This window comes from Pongo pygmaeus, chromosome 16 (genome assembly GCF_028885625.2).
Source record: "Pongo pygmaeus isolate AG05252 chromosome 16, NHGRI_mPonPyg2-v2.0_pri, whole genome shotgun sequence".
In the NCBI taxonomy this organism is placed as follows: Eukaryota; Metazoa; Chordata; class Mammalia; order Primates; family Hominidae; genus Pongo; species Pongo pygmaeus.
Genome location: NC_072389.2, coordinates 34,907,193 through 34,922,482, shown reverse-complemented (window position 1 = coordinate 34,922,482; position 15,290 = coordinate 34,907,193). Strand labels below are relative to the sequence as shown.

At 41.6% G+C, this 15,290-nt stretch overlaps 1 protein-coding gene across 2 annotated transcripts in view; it reads left to right on the top strand.

The window, feature by feature from the left end:
• Positions 1-15,290, top strand: part of MTMR10 (myotubularin related protein 10) — a 59,362-nt gene that overhangs the window by 37,496 nt on the left and 6,576 nt on the right. For both annotated transcript variants that reach the window (XM_054451991.2, XM_054451992.2), the window contains exons 11-14: positions 917-986; positions 2,535-2,605; positions 12,150-12,319; positions 13,317-13,487. In XM_054451991.2, the coding sequence (XP_054307966.1) occupies positions 917-986; positions 2,535-2,605; positions 12,150-12,319; positions 13,317-13,487 (482 nt within the window). The remainder of the gene's footprint in view (positions 1-916; positions 987-2,534; positions 2,606-12,149; positions 12,320-13,316; positions 13,488-15,290) is intronic.

Here is a 15,290-nt window from a genome sequence, read left to right as displayed (position 1 = left end):
CTTCAGATCATGAAAGGTATAGTAGAATACTTTTATAAAAGCATTTGCTGAGTAGAACACTGTATTACCTTACAGACAAACTTATTAAGATTTTAATACATACAGTTATACTTTGAGATAGGTGACTTGACATGGGTATCAAACAGCTGTGTTATATCTGTAGCCTCAGAATTGCGATATATCTGTTTGAGCAAACGTATCAGGTGGCTCTCACGTGTCCTGGGGGATGAGTCACATGAAAGCATCTTTGGTGTAATGTGGGTCCTCCTCGAGAGAGCCTCTAAGTCACCAGGGAGTCAGCAAAGGCAGCCTTGCAGCAGATCTTGAGCAATGAGTGAGCACTTTCCTGGGGGAGGGCCTTGCAGGGGCGGGGCAGGGGCAAGTTGTTGAAAAAACTAGTGTCCTGAATGATGATGTGCACTCTGGGCAGGGCAGTGGGGATGCCTGTCCTCATGCAGTGGCTGGCCCTCAGGCCACATGAGCCGTGCACAGAGGCACCACTGGCAGCATGGGTGGGGCAGGGAAGCAGGAGGGCAAGGCTTGCAGTGAGAAAGCCAAGGGCTAGGGCCTGGGCAACTGACCTCACAGGTCAGGAGGGCCAGGATCAAGGCATAGGCTGAGCAGGGAAGGCTGGAATTCTTAGCTATTGGGAGTCAGAGTTGGTTGGACTCCCAAGATTTCCCTGAAAGAGCGAGAGAGAAGATGATGGAGCCCCAGGGGAATGCTTTGTTTTGCTTTGTTACAGAATTGTAATGTCTTCTTAAATGCTTATTCCATGTTATTAAAGTGAAAATGCATGATATTTACTTAAAGCTAACTTTTAAATATTAGAAACTGATGTATCTCTTTACTCTGATAGGGATCATATAAAATAAACTTAAAAAGTAAAAATGTATATGTATATAATTTATTACAGAGCCTTTTGAAGAAACTGAAGAGAAATGGTTATCTTCACTGGAAAATACTCGATGGTTAGAATATGTAAGGTTTGTACTTCTTTACTTTCTTTTCCTTTAACTTTTTATTTTGAGAAAATTACAGACTCACTGGAGGTACAAAAATAACACAGAGAGCCACGTACTTACTCTTCATCCAACTTCCCCCATAGTAACATCTCGTAACTAGAGTACAGCATCCAAACCAGGAAGCTGACATTGGGACACTGGATAGCTGTCACTCACCAGTTCATACATGCTGTCGTCTGTGTGCATGCCCTTAACACAGCTGTGCGATTTTATCACGTGTGTAGGTTCACGTAACCACCACCACAGGAAGATACAGACCTGTTCCATGACAAGGCTCCCCTGTGCTAGCCCTCTTATAGGTGCACCCTCATCCCCATCTGTGTCTGTTGGCTACCACTAATCTCTTCTCAATCTCTATAGTTTTGTCATAAGTCAACCCCTTCCTTTTTATAAAGGGTTTATGAATTTCCCTGATAAAAAAGTACAAAATGAGGCCAGGCGTGGTGGCTCATGCCTGTAATCCCAGCACTTTGGGAGGCCAAGGCGGGTGGCTCACCTGAGGTCAGGAGTTCGAGACCAGGCTGGCCAACATGGTGAAACCCTGTCTCTACTAAAAATACAAAAATTAGCCAGGCATGGTGGCACGCACCTGTAGTCCCAACTACTCAGGAGGCTGAGGCAGGAGAATCACTTGAACCTGGGAGGCCGAGGTTGCATTGAGCCGAGATCACGCCACTGCACTCCAGCCTGGGCGATAAAGCAAGTCTCCATCTCAAAAAAAAAAAAAAAAATTTACAAAGTGGGGCCGGTTGTGGTAGCTCATGCCAGTAATTACAAAGCTCTGGGGAGGAGGATCACTTGAGGCCAGTAGTTCACAACCAGCCTGAGCAACATAGTGAGACCCCATCTCCACAAAAAAAATTGGAAACTAGCCAGGCATGGTGGCATGTGCCTGTTGTCCTAGGGAGCCTGAGGCAGGAGGATCACTTGAGGCCAGGAGTTGACAACCAGCCTGAGGAACATAGTGAGATGCCCATCTCCAGAAAAAAATTTTAAAACTAGGCAGGCATGGTGGCTCGTGCCTGTGGTCCTAGCTGCTCAGGAGGTGGAGGCAGGAGGATCACTTGAGGCCAGGAATTCAGGGTTACAATGAGCTGTGATATGCCACTGCACTCTAGTGTGGGTGACAAAATGAGAGTCTGTCTCTTAAAAAGAAAACAAAAATTACAAAATATACTCCTTTGAGAAATCGTATAAGTAACTAAAGAAACTTTACGGTAATGTCAAAGCTATGTGCATTCAGTAGAAAGCAGTCAATCCTCTCTTGTGATGCTGAGTAGCAGCAGGGAGCCACAGCTGCCAGTCAGCCACACATTCTCAGTTTAGGGTATTTTCAGCTTGCAATGGGTTATCATGGGTCATGAGTTATCATGGGTCATGAGTTATGGGAATATCATGAGTCAGAGAGCATCTGTAAAGTGAGAAATTAGATTTGCTTGATTTCATGTACTTTATGTATTTGTAGTGGAAATTTGATTTTTAACACTATTTTTCCTTTTCTCTCTTCAGGGCATTCCTTAAGCATTCAGCAGAACTTGTATACATGCTAGAAAGCAAACATCTCTCTGTAGTCCTACAAGGTAACTAAAGTAACTCCTGAAAGCACCATGACCACCATGCCAGCCAACCTTGGTTTACTGCTTGTCCCCATTCAAGTAAATCACATCAGTTTTAGCTATTTCTTATTTGCTACAGTACCATCAAATACATTACAGATTTTGCACATCATTTGAGTAAAACAGTGGCACAGGCTGGGCGCGGTGGCTCAAGCCTGTAAGCCCAGACTTTGGGAGGTCGAGGCAGGTGGATCACTTGAGGTCAGAATTTCGAGATCAGCCTGGCCAACATGGTGAAACCTTGTCTCTACTAAAAATACAAAAATTAGCCAGGTGTGGTGGTGCACGCCTGTAGTCTCAGCTACTCGGGAGGCTGAGGCAGGAGTATCACTTGAACCTAGGAGGCGGAGGTTGCAGTGAGCAGAGATTGCACCACTGCACTCCAGCCTGGGCAACACAGCAAAACTCAAAAAAAAAAAAAAAAAAAAAAAACCAGTGGCACAAGGACTGCAAATAGAAGAATAGAAAGTAGTCCAGTTTTTACCCTTTATTAAATTATCCTTCCTATTTTATGGGAAGGGTGGGTCCCATCCCCTAATGGATTAATACTTAGTGTTAATTTTGACTGGGCATTCTCTCTCTGTAATTTTGCTGTTTTCTAATTTGTACAAATTTGTTTTAGTTTAAATACCTTCTGGCTCATGCTAGATTATGACTCTAAGGAAGCAGTTTGAGATGAAGAAATAGACGGAACTGCTGAATAGCTAGTAATGTAATATTTGGTAGGAATAAACGGTGATATAAAAATCTTTCAGTTAAGCAAAGGATAATTACATATTAAATAACTTACAGCTAATAGAAATTTTAAGTTTGCAGATAAAGTTTAATAGACTAAAAACTACCTTCTTATAATACAGTAGGCCATTTGTACCCATGGGTTCCCTATCTGTGGTCAACCAACCCAGGACTGAAAATATTGGGGGGGAATGCTTTGGCCATAATGAACACGAACAGACTTTTTTTCCTTGTCATTATTCTCTAAACAGTATAGTATAACAACTGTTTACATAGCATTTACATTGTATTAGGTGTTATAAGTAATCTAGAGGTGACTTAAAGTGTACAGGAGGTTGTGCATAGGTTATATGCAAATATTACATCATTTTATATCCAGGACTTAAGCATTTGTGGATCTTGGTATCCAAGGGAGGCCCTGGAATGAGTTCCTCGTGGATACTGAGGGAAGACTATATATTCATGTTGCATAGTATATGAATACAAAATGTTGCTTAAGCTTGCAGAAGTACTTTTTTTTTTTTTGAGATGGAGTTTCGCTCCTGTCACCTAGGCTGGAGTGCAATGGAACGATCTCAGCTCACTGCAACCTCCACCTCCTGGGTTCAAGCGATTCTCCTGCTTCAGCCTCCCAAGTAGCTGGGATTACAAGCATGCACCACCACGCCCAGCTAATTTTTGTATTTTTACTAGAGATGGGGTTTCACCTTGTTGGCCAGGCTGGTCTCGAACTCCTGACGTCAGGTGGTCTGCCCACCTCGGCCTCCCAGAGTGCTAGGATTATAGGCGTGAGCCACCGTGCCTGGCCAGGCTTGCAGAAGTACATTTAACAACTGCCAAACTTGCTTGACTTTAACAAGGCAAAAATCTTTAAGACTCTTAGAAAAAAATAAAATAGTAATGTGTCATATAAAGTAATCCTGAACTGATGCAGTCAGAGTGTGTGTTTAACTCACAAATGCATGCAGAGCCTAATAATCACAATTTCTCTCATCCAGTGGGTGTTCTCATCATATTGGAGAACCGTACTCATCCTCCATTTCTCCATGCATTTGTAATAGAAAGGCCTCAGAAGTAGCACTGAACCTTCATTTTACTAGCATTTTTATATACGTTTATTTTTAAACAGTTTAGTTAAAAATTTACATACTGTGGAATTCACCCATTTTTAATTTGTAATTCAGTAATTTTTAGTAAATGTACAGTCTAGTTTTGGAAATTTTTCATCACCCCAAAAGTCCCAGCTCCAGGCAGCCACTAATCTTTCTGTCTCTAGATTTTCCCTTTCTGGGCATTTCATATAAATGGAATCATACGATATGTGGCCTTTTGCCTCTGGCTTCTTTCATTCAACATACATGTTTTTGAGGTTCATTCATGTAGTGTGTGTCAGCAATCTTTTCCTTTTTATTTCTGAATTGTATTCCACTGTTTGTAAATGCATTTTGCCTACCCATTTACCTGTTGATGGACATTTGGGTTGTTTCCACTTTGTGGCTGTTATGAATTATGCTGCTTCATTTATTTAGATCTTTCATTTTATCAGCAGTGTTTTATTGTGCAAGTCTTATATTTATTTTGTTAAATCTCTTAAGTATTTTATTTTTGTCACTGTGAATATAATTGTTAATTTCATTTTCATGTTTACTATGTACTCAGATTGTTGTATACAGAATTTCTGTAACCTTACTGACCTCATTTATTAATTCTAGTAGTTATTTTGTGGATTCCATAGGAGTTTTTACATACAGGATCATATTGTCTTCTTTTTTTATTATTATTATTATTATTATACTTTAAGTTTTAGGGTACATGTGCACAATGTGCAGGTTAGTTACATATGTATACATGTGCCATGCTGGTGCGCTGCACCCACTAACTCATCATCTAGCATTAGGTATATCTCCCAGTGATATCCCTCCCCCCTCCCCCCACCCCACAACAGTCCCCAGAGTGTGATGTTCCCCTTCCTGTGTCCATGTGTTCTCATTGTTCAGTTCCCACCTATGAGTGAGAATATGCGGTGTTTGGTTTTTTGTTCTTGCGATAGTTTACTGAGAATAATGATTTCCAATTTCATCCATGTCCCTACAAAGGACATGAACTCATCCTTTTTTATGACTGCATAGTATTCCATGGTGTATATGTGCCACATTTTCTTAATCCAGTCTATCATTGTTGGACATTTGGGTTGGTTCCAAGTCTTTGCTATTGTGAACAATGCCGCAATAAACATACGTGTGCATGTGTCTTTATGGCAGCATAATTTATAGTCCTTTGGGTATATACCCAGTAATGGGATGGCTGGGTCAAATGGTATTTCTAGTTCTAGATCCCTGAGGAATAGCCACACCAACTTCTACAATGGTTGAACTAGTTTACAGTCCCACCAACAGTGTAAAAGTGTTCCTGTTTCTCCACATCCTCTCCAGCACCTGTGGTTTCCTGACTTTTTAATGATCGCCATTCTAACTGGTGTGAGATGGTATATCTCATTGTAGTTTTGATTTGCATTTCTCTGATGGCCAGTGATGATGAGCATTTTTTCATGTGTTTTTTGGCTGCATGAATGTCTTCTTTTGAGAAGTGTCTGTTCATGTCCTTCGCCCACTTTTTGAAGGGGTTGTTTGTTTTTTTCTTGTAAATTTGTTGGAGTTCATTGTAGATTCTGGATATTAGCCCTTTGTCAGATGAGTAGGTTGCGAAAATTTTCTCCCATTTTGTAGGTTGCCTGTTCACTCTGATGGTAGTTTCTTTTGCTGTGCAGAAGCTCTTTAGTTTAATTAGATCCCATTTGTCAATTTTGGCTTTTGTTGCCATTGCTTTTGGTGTTTTAGATATGAAGTCCTTGCCCATGCCTATGTCCTGAATGGTAACGCCTAGGTTTTCTCCTAGGGTTTTTATGGTTTTAGGTCTAACATTTAAGTCTTTAATCCATCTTGAATTGATTTTTGTATAAGGTGTAAGGAAGGGATCCAGTTTCAGCTTTCTACATATGGCTAGCCAGTTTTCCCAGCACCATTTATTAAATAGGGAATCCTTTCCCCATTTCTTGTTTTTCTCAGGTTTGTCAAGATCAGATAGTTGTAGATATGCGGCGTTATTTCTGAGGGCTCTGTTGTGTTCCATTGATCTATATCTCTGTTTTGGTACCAGTACCATGCTGTTTTGGTTACTGTAGCCTTGTAGTATAGTTTGAAGTCAGGTAGTGTGATGCCTCCAGCTTTGTTCTTTTGGCTTAGGATTGACTTGGTGATGCGGGCTCTTTTTTGGTTCCATATGAACTTTAAAGTAGTTTTTTCCAGTTCTGTGAAGAAAGTCATTGGTAGCTTGATGGGGATGGCATTGAATCTATAAATTACCTTGGGCAGTATGGCCATTTTCACGATATTGATTCTTCCTACCCATGAGCATGGAATGTTCTTCCATTTGTTTGTATCCTCTTTTATTTCCTTGATCAGTGGTTTGTAGTTCTCCTTGAAGCGGTCCTTCACGTCCCTTGTAAGTTGGATTCCTAGGTATTTTATTCTCTTTGAAGCAATTGTGAATGGGAGTTCACTGATGATTTGGCTCTCTGTCTGTTGTTGGTGTATAAGAATGCTTGTGATTTTTGCACATTGGTTTTGTATCCTGAGACTTTGCTGAAGTTGCCTATCAGCTTAAGGAGATTCTGGCCTGAGACGATGGGGTTTTCTAGATATACAATCATGTCATCTGCAAACAGGAACAATTTGACTTCCTCTTTTCCTAATTGAATACCCTTTATTTTCTTCTCCTGCCTGATTGCCCTGGCCAGAACTTCCAACACTATGTTGAATAGGAGTGGTGAGAGAGGGCATCCCTGTCTTGTGCCAGTTTTCAAAGGGAATGCTTCCAGTTTTTGTCCATTCAGTATGATATTGGCTGTGGGTTTGTCATAGATAGCTCTTATTATTTTGAGATACGTCCCATCAATACCTAATTTATTGAGAGTTTTTAGCATGAAGCGTTGTTGAATCTTGTCAAAGGCCTTTTCTGCATCTATTGAGATAATCATGTGTTTTTTGTCTTTGGTTCTGTTTATATGCTGGATTACATTTATTGATTTGCGTATATTGAACCAGCCTTGCATCCCAGGGATGAAGCCCGCTTGATCATGATGGATAAGCTTTTTGATGTGCTGCTGGATTTGGTTTGCCAGTATTCTATTGAGGATTTTTGCATCAATGTTCATCAAGGATATTGGTCTAAAATTCTCTTTTTTGGTTGTGTCTCTGCCCGGCTTTGGTATCAGGATGATGCTGGCCTCATAAAATGAGTTAGGGAGGATTCCGTCTTTTTCTATTGATTGGAATAGTTTCAGAAGGAATGGTACCAGTTCCTCCTTGTACCTCTGGTAGAATTCAGCTGTGAATCCATCGGGTCCTGGACTCTTTTTGGTTGGTAAGCTATTGATTTTTGCCACAATTTCAGCTCCTGTTATTGGTCTGTTCAGAGATTCAACTTCTTCCTGGTTTAGTCTTCAGAGCGTGTATGTGTCGAGGAATTTATCCATTTTTTCTAGATTTTCTAGTTTATTTGCGTAGAGGTGTTTGTAGTATTCTCTGATGGTAGTTTGTATTTCTGTGGGATCAGTGGTGATATCCCCTTTATCATTTTTTATTGCATCTATTTGATTCTTCTCTCTTTTTTTCTTTATTAGTCTTGCTAGCAGTCTATCAATTTTGTTGATCCTTTCAAAAAACCAGCTCCTGGATTCATTAATTTTTTGAAGGGTTTTTTGTGTCTCTATTTCCTTCAGTTCTGCTCTGATTTTAGTTATTTCTTGCCTTCTGCTAGCTTTTGAATGTGTTTGCTCTTGCTTTTCTAGTTCTTTTAATTGTGATGTTAGGGTGTCAATTTTGGATTTTTCCTGCTTTCTCTTGTGGGCATTTAGTGCTATAAATTTCCCTCTACACACTGCTTTGAATGCGTCCCAGAGATTTTGGTATGTTGTGTGTTTGTTCTCGTTGGTTTCAAAGAACATCTTTATTTCTGCCTTCATTTCGTTATGTACCCAGTAGTCATTCAGGAGCAGGTTGTTCAGTTTCCACTTAGTTGAGCAGTTTTGAGTGAGATTCTTAATCCTGCATTCTAGTTTGATTGCACTGTGGTCTGAGAGATAGTTTGTTATAATTTCTGTTCTTTTACATTTGCTGAGGAGAGCTTTACTTCCAAGTATGTGGTCAATTTTGGAATAGGTGTGGTGTGGTGCTGAAAAAAATGTATATTCTGTTGATTTGGGGTGGAGAGTTCTGTAGATGTCTATTAGGTCCGCTTGGTGCAGAGCTGAGTTCAATTCCTGGGTATCCTTGTTGACTTTCTGTCTCATTGATCTGTCTAATGTTGACAGTGGGGTGTTAAAGTCTCCCATTATTATTGTGTGGTAGTCTAAGTCTCTTTGTAGGTCACTCAGGACTTGCTTTGTGAATCTGGGTGCTCCTGTATTGGGTGCATATATATTTAGGATAGTTAGCTCTTCTTGTTGAATTGATCCCTTTACCATTAGGTAATGGCCTTCTTTATCTCTTTTGATCTTCGTTGGTTTAAAATCTGTTTTATCCGAGACTAGGATTGCAACCCCTGCCTGTTTTTGCTTTCCATTTGCTTGGTAGATCTTCCTCCATCCTTTTATTTTGAGCCTATGTGTGTCTCTGCACGTGAGATGGATTTCCTGAATACAGCACACTGATGGGTCTTGACTCTTTATCCAATTTGCCAGTCTGTGTCTTTTAATTGGAGCATTTAGTCCATTTACATTTAAAGTTAATATTGTTATGTGTGAATTTGATCCTGTCATTATGATGTTAGCTGCTTATTTTGCTCGTTAGTTGATGCAATTTCTTCCCAGTCTCGATGGTCTTTACATTTTGGCATGATTTTGCAGTGGCTGGTACTGGTTGTTCCTTTCCATGTTTAGCGCTTCCTTCAGGAGCTCTTTTAGGGCAGGCCTGGTGGTGACAAAATCTCTCAGCATTTGCTTGTCTGTAAAGTATTTTATTTCTCCTTCACTTATGAAGCTTAGTTTGGCTGGATATGAAATTCTGGGTTGAAAATTCTTTTCTTTAAGAATGTTGAATATTGGCCCCCACTCTCTTCTGGCTTGTAGAGTTTCTGCCAAGAGATCCGCTGTTAGTCTGATGGGCTTCCCTTTGAGGGTAACCCGACCTTTCTCTCTGGCTGCCCTTAACATTTTTTCCTTCATTTCAACTTTGGTGAATCTGACAATTATGTGTCTTGGAGTTGCTGTTCTCGAGGAGTATCTTTGTGGCATTCTCTGTATTTCCTGAATCTGAATGTTGGCCTGCCTTGCTAGATTGGGGAAGTTCTCCTGGATAATATCCTGCAGAGTGTTTTCCAACTTGGTTCCATTCTCCCCGTCACTTTCAGGTACACCAATCAGACGTAGATTTGGTCTTTTCACATAGTCCCATATTTCTTGGAGGCTTTGCTCGTTTCCTTTTATTCTTTTTTCTCTAAACTTCCCTTCTCGCTTCGTTTCATTCATTTCATCTTCCATCGCTGATACCCTTTCTTCCAGTTGATCGCATCGGCTCCTAAGGCTTCTGCATTCTTCACATAGTTCTTGAGCCTTGGTTTTCAGCTCCATCAGCTCCTTTAAGCACTTCTCTGTATTGGTTATTCTAGTTATACATTCTTCTAAATTTTTTTCAAAGTTTTCAACTTCTTTGCCTTTGGTTTGAATATCCTCCCGTAGCTCGGAATAATTTGATCACCTGAAGCCTTCTTCTCTCAGCTCGTCAAAGTCATTCTCCGTCCAGCTTTGTTCTGTTGCTGGTGAGGAACTGCGTTCCTTTGGAGGAGAGGCACTCTGCTTTTTAGAGTTTCCAGTTTTTCTGCTCTGTTTTTTCCCCATCTTTGTGGTTTTATCTACTTTTGGTCTTTGATGATGGTGATGTACAGATGGGTTTTTGGTGTGGATGTCCTTTCTGTTTGTTTGTTTTCCTTCTAACAGACAGGACCCTCAGCTGCAGGTCTGTTGGAGTACCCGGCCCTGTGAGGTGTCAGTCTGCCCCTGCTCAGCAGTGCCTCCCAGTTAGGCTGCTCGGGGGTCAGGGGTCAGGGACCCACTTGAGGAGGCAGTCTGCCTGTTCTCAGATCTCCAGCTGCGTGCTGGGAGAACCACTGCTCTCTTCAAAGCTGTCAGACAGGGACCTTTAAGTCTGCAGAGGTTACTGCTGTCTTTTTGTTTGTCTGTGCCTTGCCCCCAGAGGTGGAGCCTACAGAGGCAGGCAGGCCTCCTTGAGCTGTGGTGGGCTCCACCCAGTTCCAGCTTCCCGGCTGCGTTGTTTACCTAAGCAAGCCTGGGCAATGGTGGGCGCCCCTCCCCCAGCCTCACTGCCGCCTTGCAGTTCCATCTCAGACTGCTGTGCTAGCAATCAGCGAGACTCCGTGGGCGTAGGACCTTCTGAGCCAGGTGCGGGATATAATCTCCTGGTGCGTGGTTTTTTAAGCCCGTCGGAAAAGCGCAGTATTTGGGTGGGAGTGACCCGATTTTCCAGGTGCCATCTGTCACCCCTTTCTTTGACTAGGAAAGGGAACTCCCTGACCCCTTGTGCTTCCCGAGTGAGGCAATGCCTCGCCCTTCTTTGGCGCGCACACGGTGCACGCACCCACTGACCTGCGCCCACTGTCTGGCACTCCCTAGTGAGATGAACCCGGTACCTCAGATGGAAATGCAGAAATCACCTGTCTTCTGCGTTGCTCACACTGGGAGCTGTAGACCGGAGCTGTTCCTATTCGGCCATCTTGGCTCCCGACTCCCATATTGTCTTCAAAGACAGTTTTTACCTTTTTCTTTCTGATGTGAATGCCTTTTATTTTCTTTTTCTTGCCTAATTGCTCTGGCTAGATTCTCCAGTTCAGTGAGATGGAGAAGTGTAGAGAACAGACATCCTTATCATCTTCCTGATCTTAGGGAGAGAGTATCCAGTCTTTCACCAGTGAAATGAGAATAACATTAATTGTAGGTTTTTGTGGATGTCTCTGATCAGTTTAAATATGTTTACTTTTATTCCTAATCAGGAATGAATGTAGAATTGTATCAGATGCTTTTTCTGCATCTAATGAGATGATCGTGTTGGTTTTGTCCTTTATTACTGTGGTATGTTACTACAATTGACAGATGTTAAACCAACTTTGCATTCCTGGATAATTTGGTTTACTCATATTTTTATTGATTTTTACACCTATAATCATAAGGGATATTGGTCAATAATTGTCTTCTGATTTCCCTGGCTGACTTTGATAGCGTGGCAATTCTGGCCTCATTGGAAAGGACAACAACTATAAAAGACAGGAGGGAGGGAATCGTTTGCCACAGCTTCAGTTGGTAGTGAACAGTCCCACTCTCCCCATTCACTTCTCAGTATTGCCATGTGGTGTGTCAGTAGAAAGATTACCTTATTCTTAATACCTTGACAAAAGAGCAGTAGAATGGAGTCTAGACGGATTTTCTACCACAAACCATTCGAATGTAAAAAGTATGAGTGATGAGCTTCTATTATCTGGCAAATATCCATGTATAAAAGACCATCTCCTATTAAATGCTAATTTAGTTTATCTACAAGTCTGTAATATTTTAGAGTTGCTGGAATCCAGTAAAATTTCCTTATACAGATTTGGAAGGCAGCCTAGGTGTGCAGAATACTAAATTATCTAGTTTACCTTTCCTTCCCTTTCTCTCTCAGCATTTTTCTATGTTGTAATCATTTTCTTTCCATTTTATTGACAGAGGAGGAAGGAAGAGACTTGAGCTGTTGTGTAGCTTCTCTTGTTCAAATGATGCTGGATCCCTATTTTAGGACAATTATTGGATTTCAGAGTCTGATACAGAAGGAGTGGGTCATGGCAGGATATCAATTTCTAGACAGATGCAACCATCTAAAGAGATCAGAGAAAGAGGTAACAAAATCTTGATGCCTTTTTATCAGTCTTTAAGGATACACAAAATAAAATAAGTGTCATTAAAAGATGAAGGGGCTTTTAAAAAATACTGTATTTAGTACAACTTAATTTCTTTAGTCCAAAGCTAACTAATGGATTAGAGTTCAAATTGATGTACTTATTATAAAGATTATCGTAACTATGAAGGTGGAATTTTTAAAAGTTGTCTATTGAATTTGTCTAAGTGGAAAACTACTGAAAAAATTCTGAATAAAATACTGAAAAACAGATAACAAGCACATTAGCTATTTTGAAAAATCACTTTTGGAATATCATATTTTCTTAAAATGGGGTACATAGGTTAAGATGGAAAGTTTGAGAGGGCCACCTTTGTAACAGCTGTGGAGTTAGTGGCTGCCTTGGATCTCTAGTTAGGCTGCGGAAGGCCTTACAAATAACTTATCGGCCAGGCAGGTCAGTCAGATCAGTTTTTAGAAGGTTGTTTCAGAGAGCACCATTTGACTTGCGGTGTCTCATAAAAAATAGTGGTCACCCGCTACTGCACTTGGGGACACACCACGTGACCTAGACTGATCCCAAAGTGTTTTCTGAAATATGGGGATGTTTTCTGGATGCTGAGCCTACAGGATCAACCAAAAATTAGAGAAGTTTGGTTGATGGTTTTGTTTTGTTATATAATCTAAAGAATTGTTTCTAGGACATGCTTACACATGTTTTGCTCTTCCCCCTTCATATAGTGGCAACCCGCTCAACTGTGTGCTTTGCTGTTTCAACTTGTTACATGTATTGGGCAAATAAGGGTTGTGATGTTTATCACTTGAACGTTACTTCTTGGGTTTGATAGATGTCTATAGCTCAGCTTAGAAGCCAAGTGTTTCAGACTTAGATGTTTTCTCATTCATCTCTTCTTTAACATCAGCAGTACATTTTGAAGTAAATGCGAACGGCTGAAGGATAACATTAAATGATCCCATTGTCTCTTTGTATTTGCCAGTCTCCTTTATTTTTGCTATTCTTGGATGCCACCTGGCAGCTGTTAGAACAATATCCTGCAGCTTTCGAGTTCTCCGAAACCTACCTGGCAGTGTTGTATGACAGCACCCGGATTTCACTGTTTGGCACCTTCCTGTTCAACTCCCCTCACCAGCGAGTGAAGCAAAGCACGGTAAGCAACCCTGTGGCTGTGGCTACATTTTCCCTGTTTTTACAACTTTATCGAGGCATAATTGAAGTATAATTCACTGCTTATTTAAAATCTATGATTTAAAACTCTCTTACTGTCATTTTCAGCTGAAATTTCTGAATGGATTATTTTGAAGACACAAAAATCTAGGAAATTATTTTTATGATTGAACATTTTTTGTTTTACTCTAATGTAAACGTTTTGTAGTAAACCCCTTTAAAGATGTAAATTACTTTAACCACCTTAAATGTCATACTTTTGTATTTATATTTCACATTTGGGCTATTGGGTAGTGAAAAACAAAAGCCCTGTTACAGGACATTTATTTCCTAGGTCAGTAGGATAAAAAGTTGTACAAAACAAGATTATTTTCCTTCAAGAGTTTTAAGTTTCCGGTCACAATTCATTGATTTAGAGGAAGAGTCATTTATGACTAAGCAGGGTCTCAAGCCAAACTTGAAACTAGCTACAGCTTGCCACTGGTGGAAACCATTCTGAACCAAAGTGCTATTTCACCCACCTCAAACCAACAACAGAAGCTGACAAATGCTGTGGAGACCATTGAGAGAAACAGAAAGGGGCAGCTCTTGTGGGCCTTCAGGAAGCCTTTCTAGGGAGAGGATTGCCCTCATAGTGAGCTCTAGGGTCTTCAGCCTCAGCCTTAAGGCCCTGGGCTAGGCAGTGTGACCTGGGGGGTGGGAAACTTGAGTTCTGGCCCTGGTCTGGGAAAAGTGCTAGGCCCATGTTCCACTCAGGCTTCAGCCTGAGAGTCCAGGTTCCTAACCTGTAAAATGGATCTGTCAAACGAACACTTACGCCTTTAGTCTCATTGTATGAGGTGAAACATTTTGTAAACTGTGAATCATTATGCAAATTTTCCTAAAGACATATGAATTATTCTGGATTTGTTGGTATAAAAGACAAAACACACTGGTCAGTTAAGGAGCTGATTTTATTTAGGCTATTGCAGGAGGGAGAACTTAATTAATGGACATCCCAAAGAAAAGGACAAGGCCTGGGATTTTATAGTCAGAAGACAGGGGAATCAGGAGGGAGGGCAGTCTCAGTCCACAGGAGCCAGTTCTTAGGACACGAAAGGCAGGAGAGATTGTCCAGCATTGCCACTTTTGGGGAACCCAGAGCTCAAAGAAACTCAACACCGTCAGCCTGTCTCTACCAAAAATACAAAAATTAGCCAGACATGGTGGTGCGCACCTGTGGTCCCAGCTGCTGGGGAGGCTGAGGTGGGAGGATGGCTTAAGCCCAGGAGGCAGAGATTGCAGTGAGCCGAGACTGTGCCACTACACTCCAGCCTGGGTGACAGAGCCAGAGTCTGTCCCCTGCCCACCCCACCAGGAAAGCTTGGCCTTTCCAGATACTGTGCTGAGGACCAGTGATACAGGCTCAGAGGCTCCTGAGGCATGGAACGCTCATTTGTTCCGAAAATACATGCTCTCCCAGTTACTCGTTTTTCTTTTTCGTCACCATAATCATTCTTGGGGCCCCTCTCTGCCTGGAGCTAGGCTTTCCCTCGGCCTTGTTTGCCTCCTTCAGCTCTTCCCCATTCTCTCCCGTCACTACCCCGTGCACACACAGACAGTGTGAGCCTGCAAAAGGCGCGTGAGGCGAGGACAAAGACTTTGGGGTCTGGGGACTGGGCAGTGCATGGGTGGGTATCTGGGTGGAGGACTCCCGGCCCCCAGACACCACTGCTTCTGCTGCTTGGCTGATGCTGCGTGTGCTGACAGACTTCTCACCAGGAATGAACATTACTGAATTGTATTG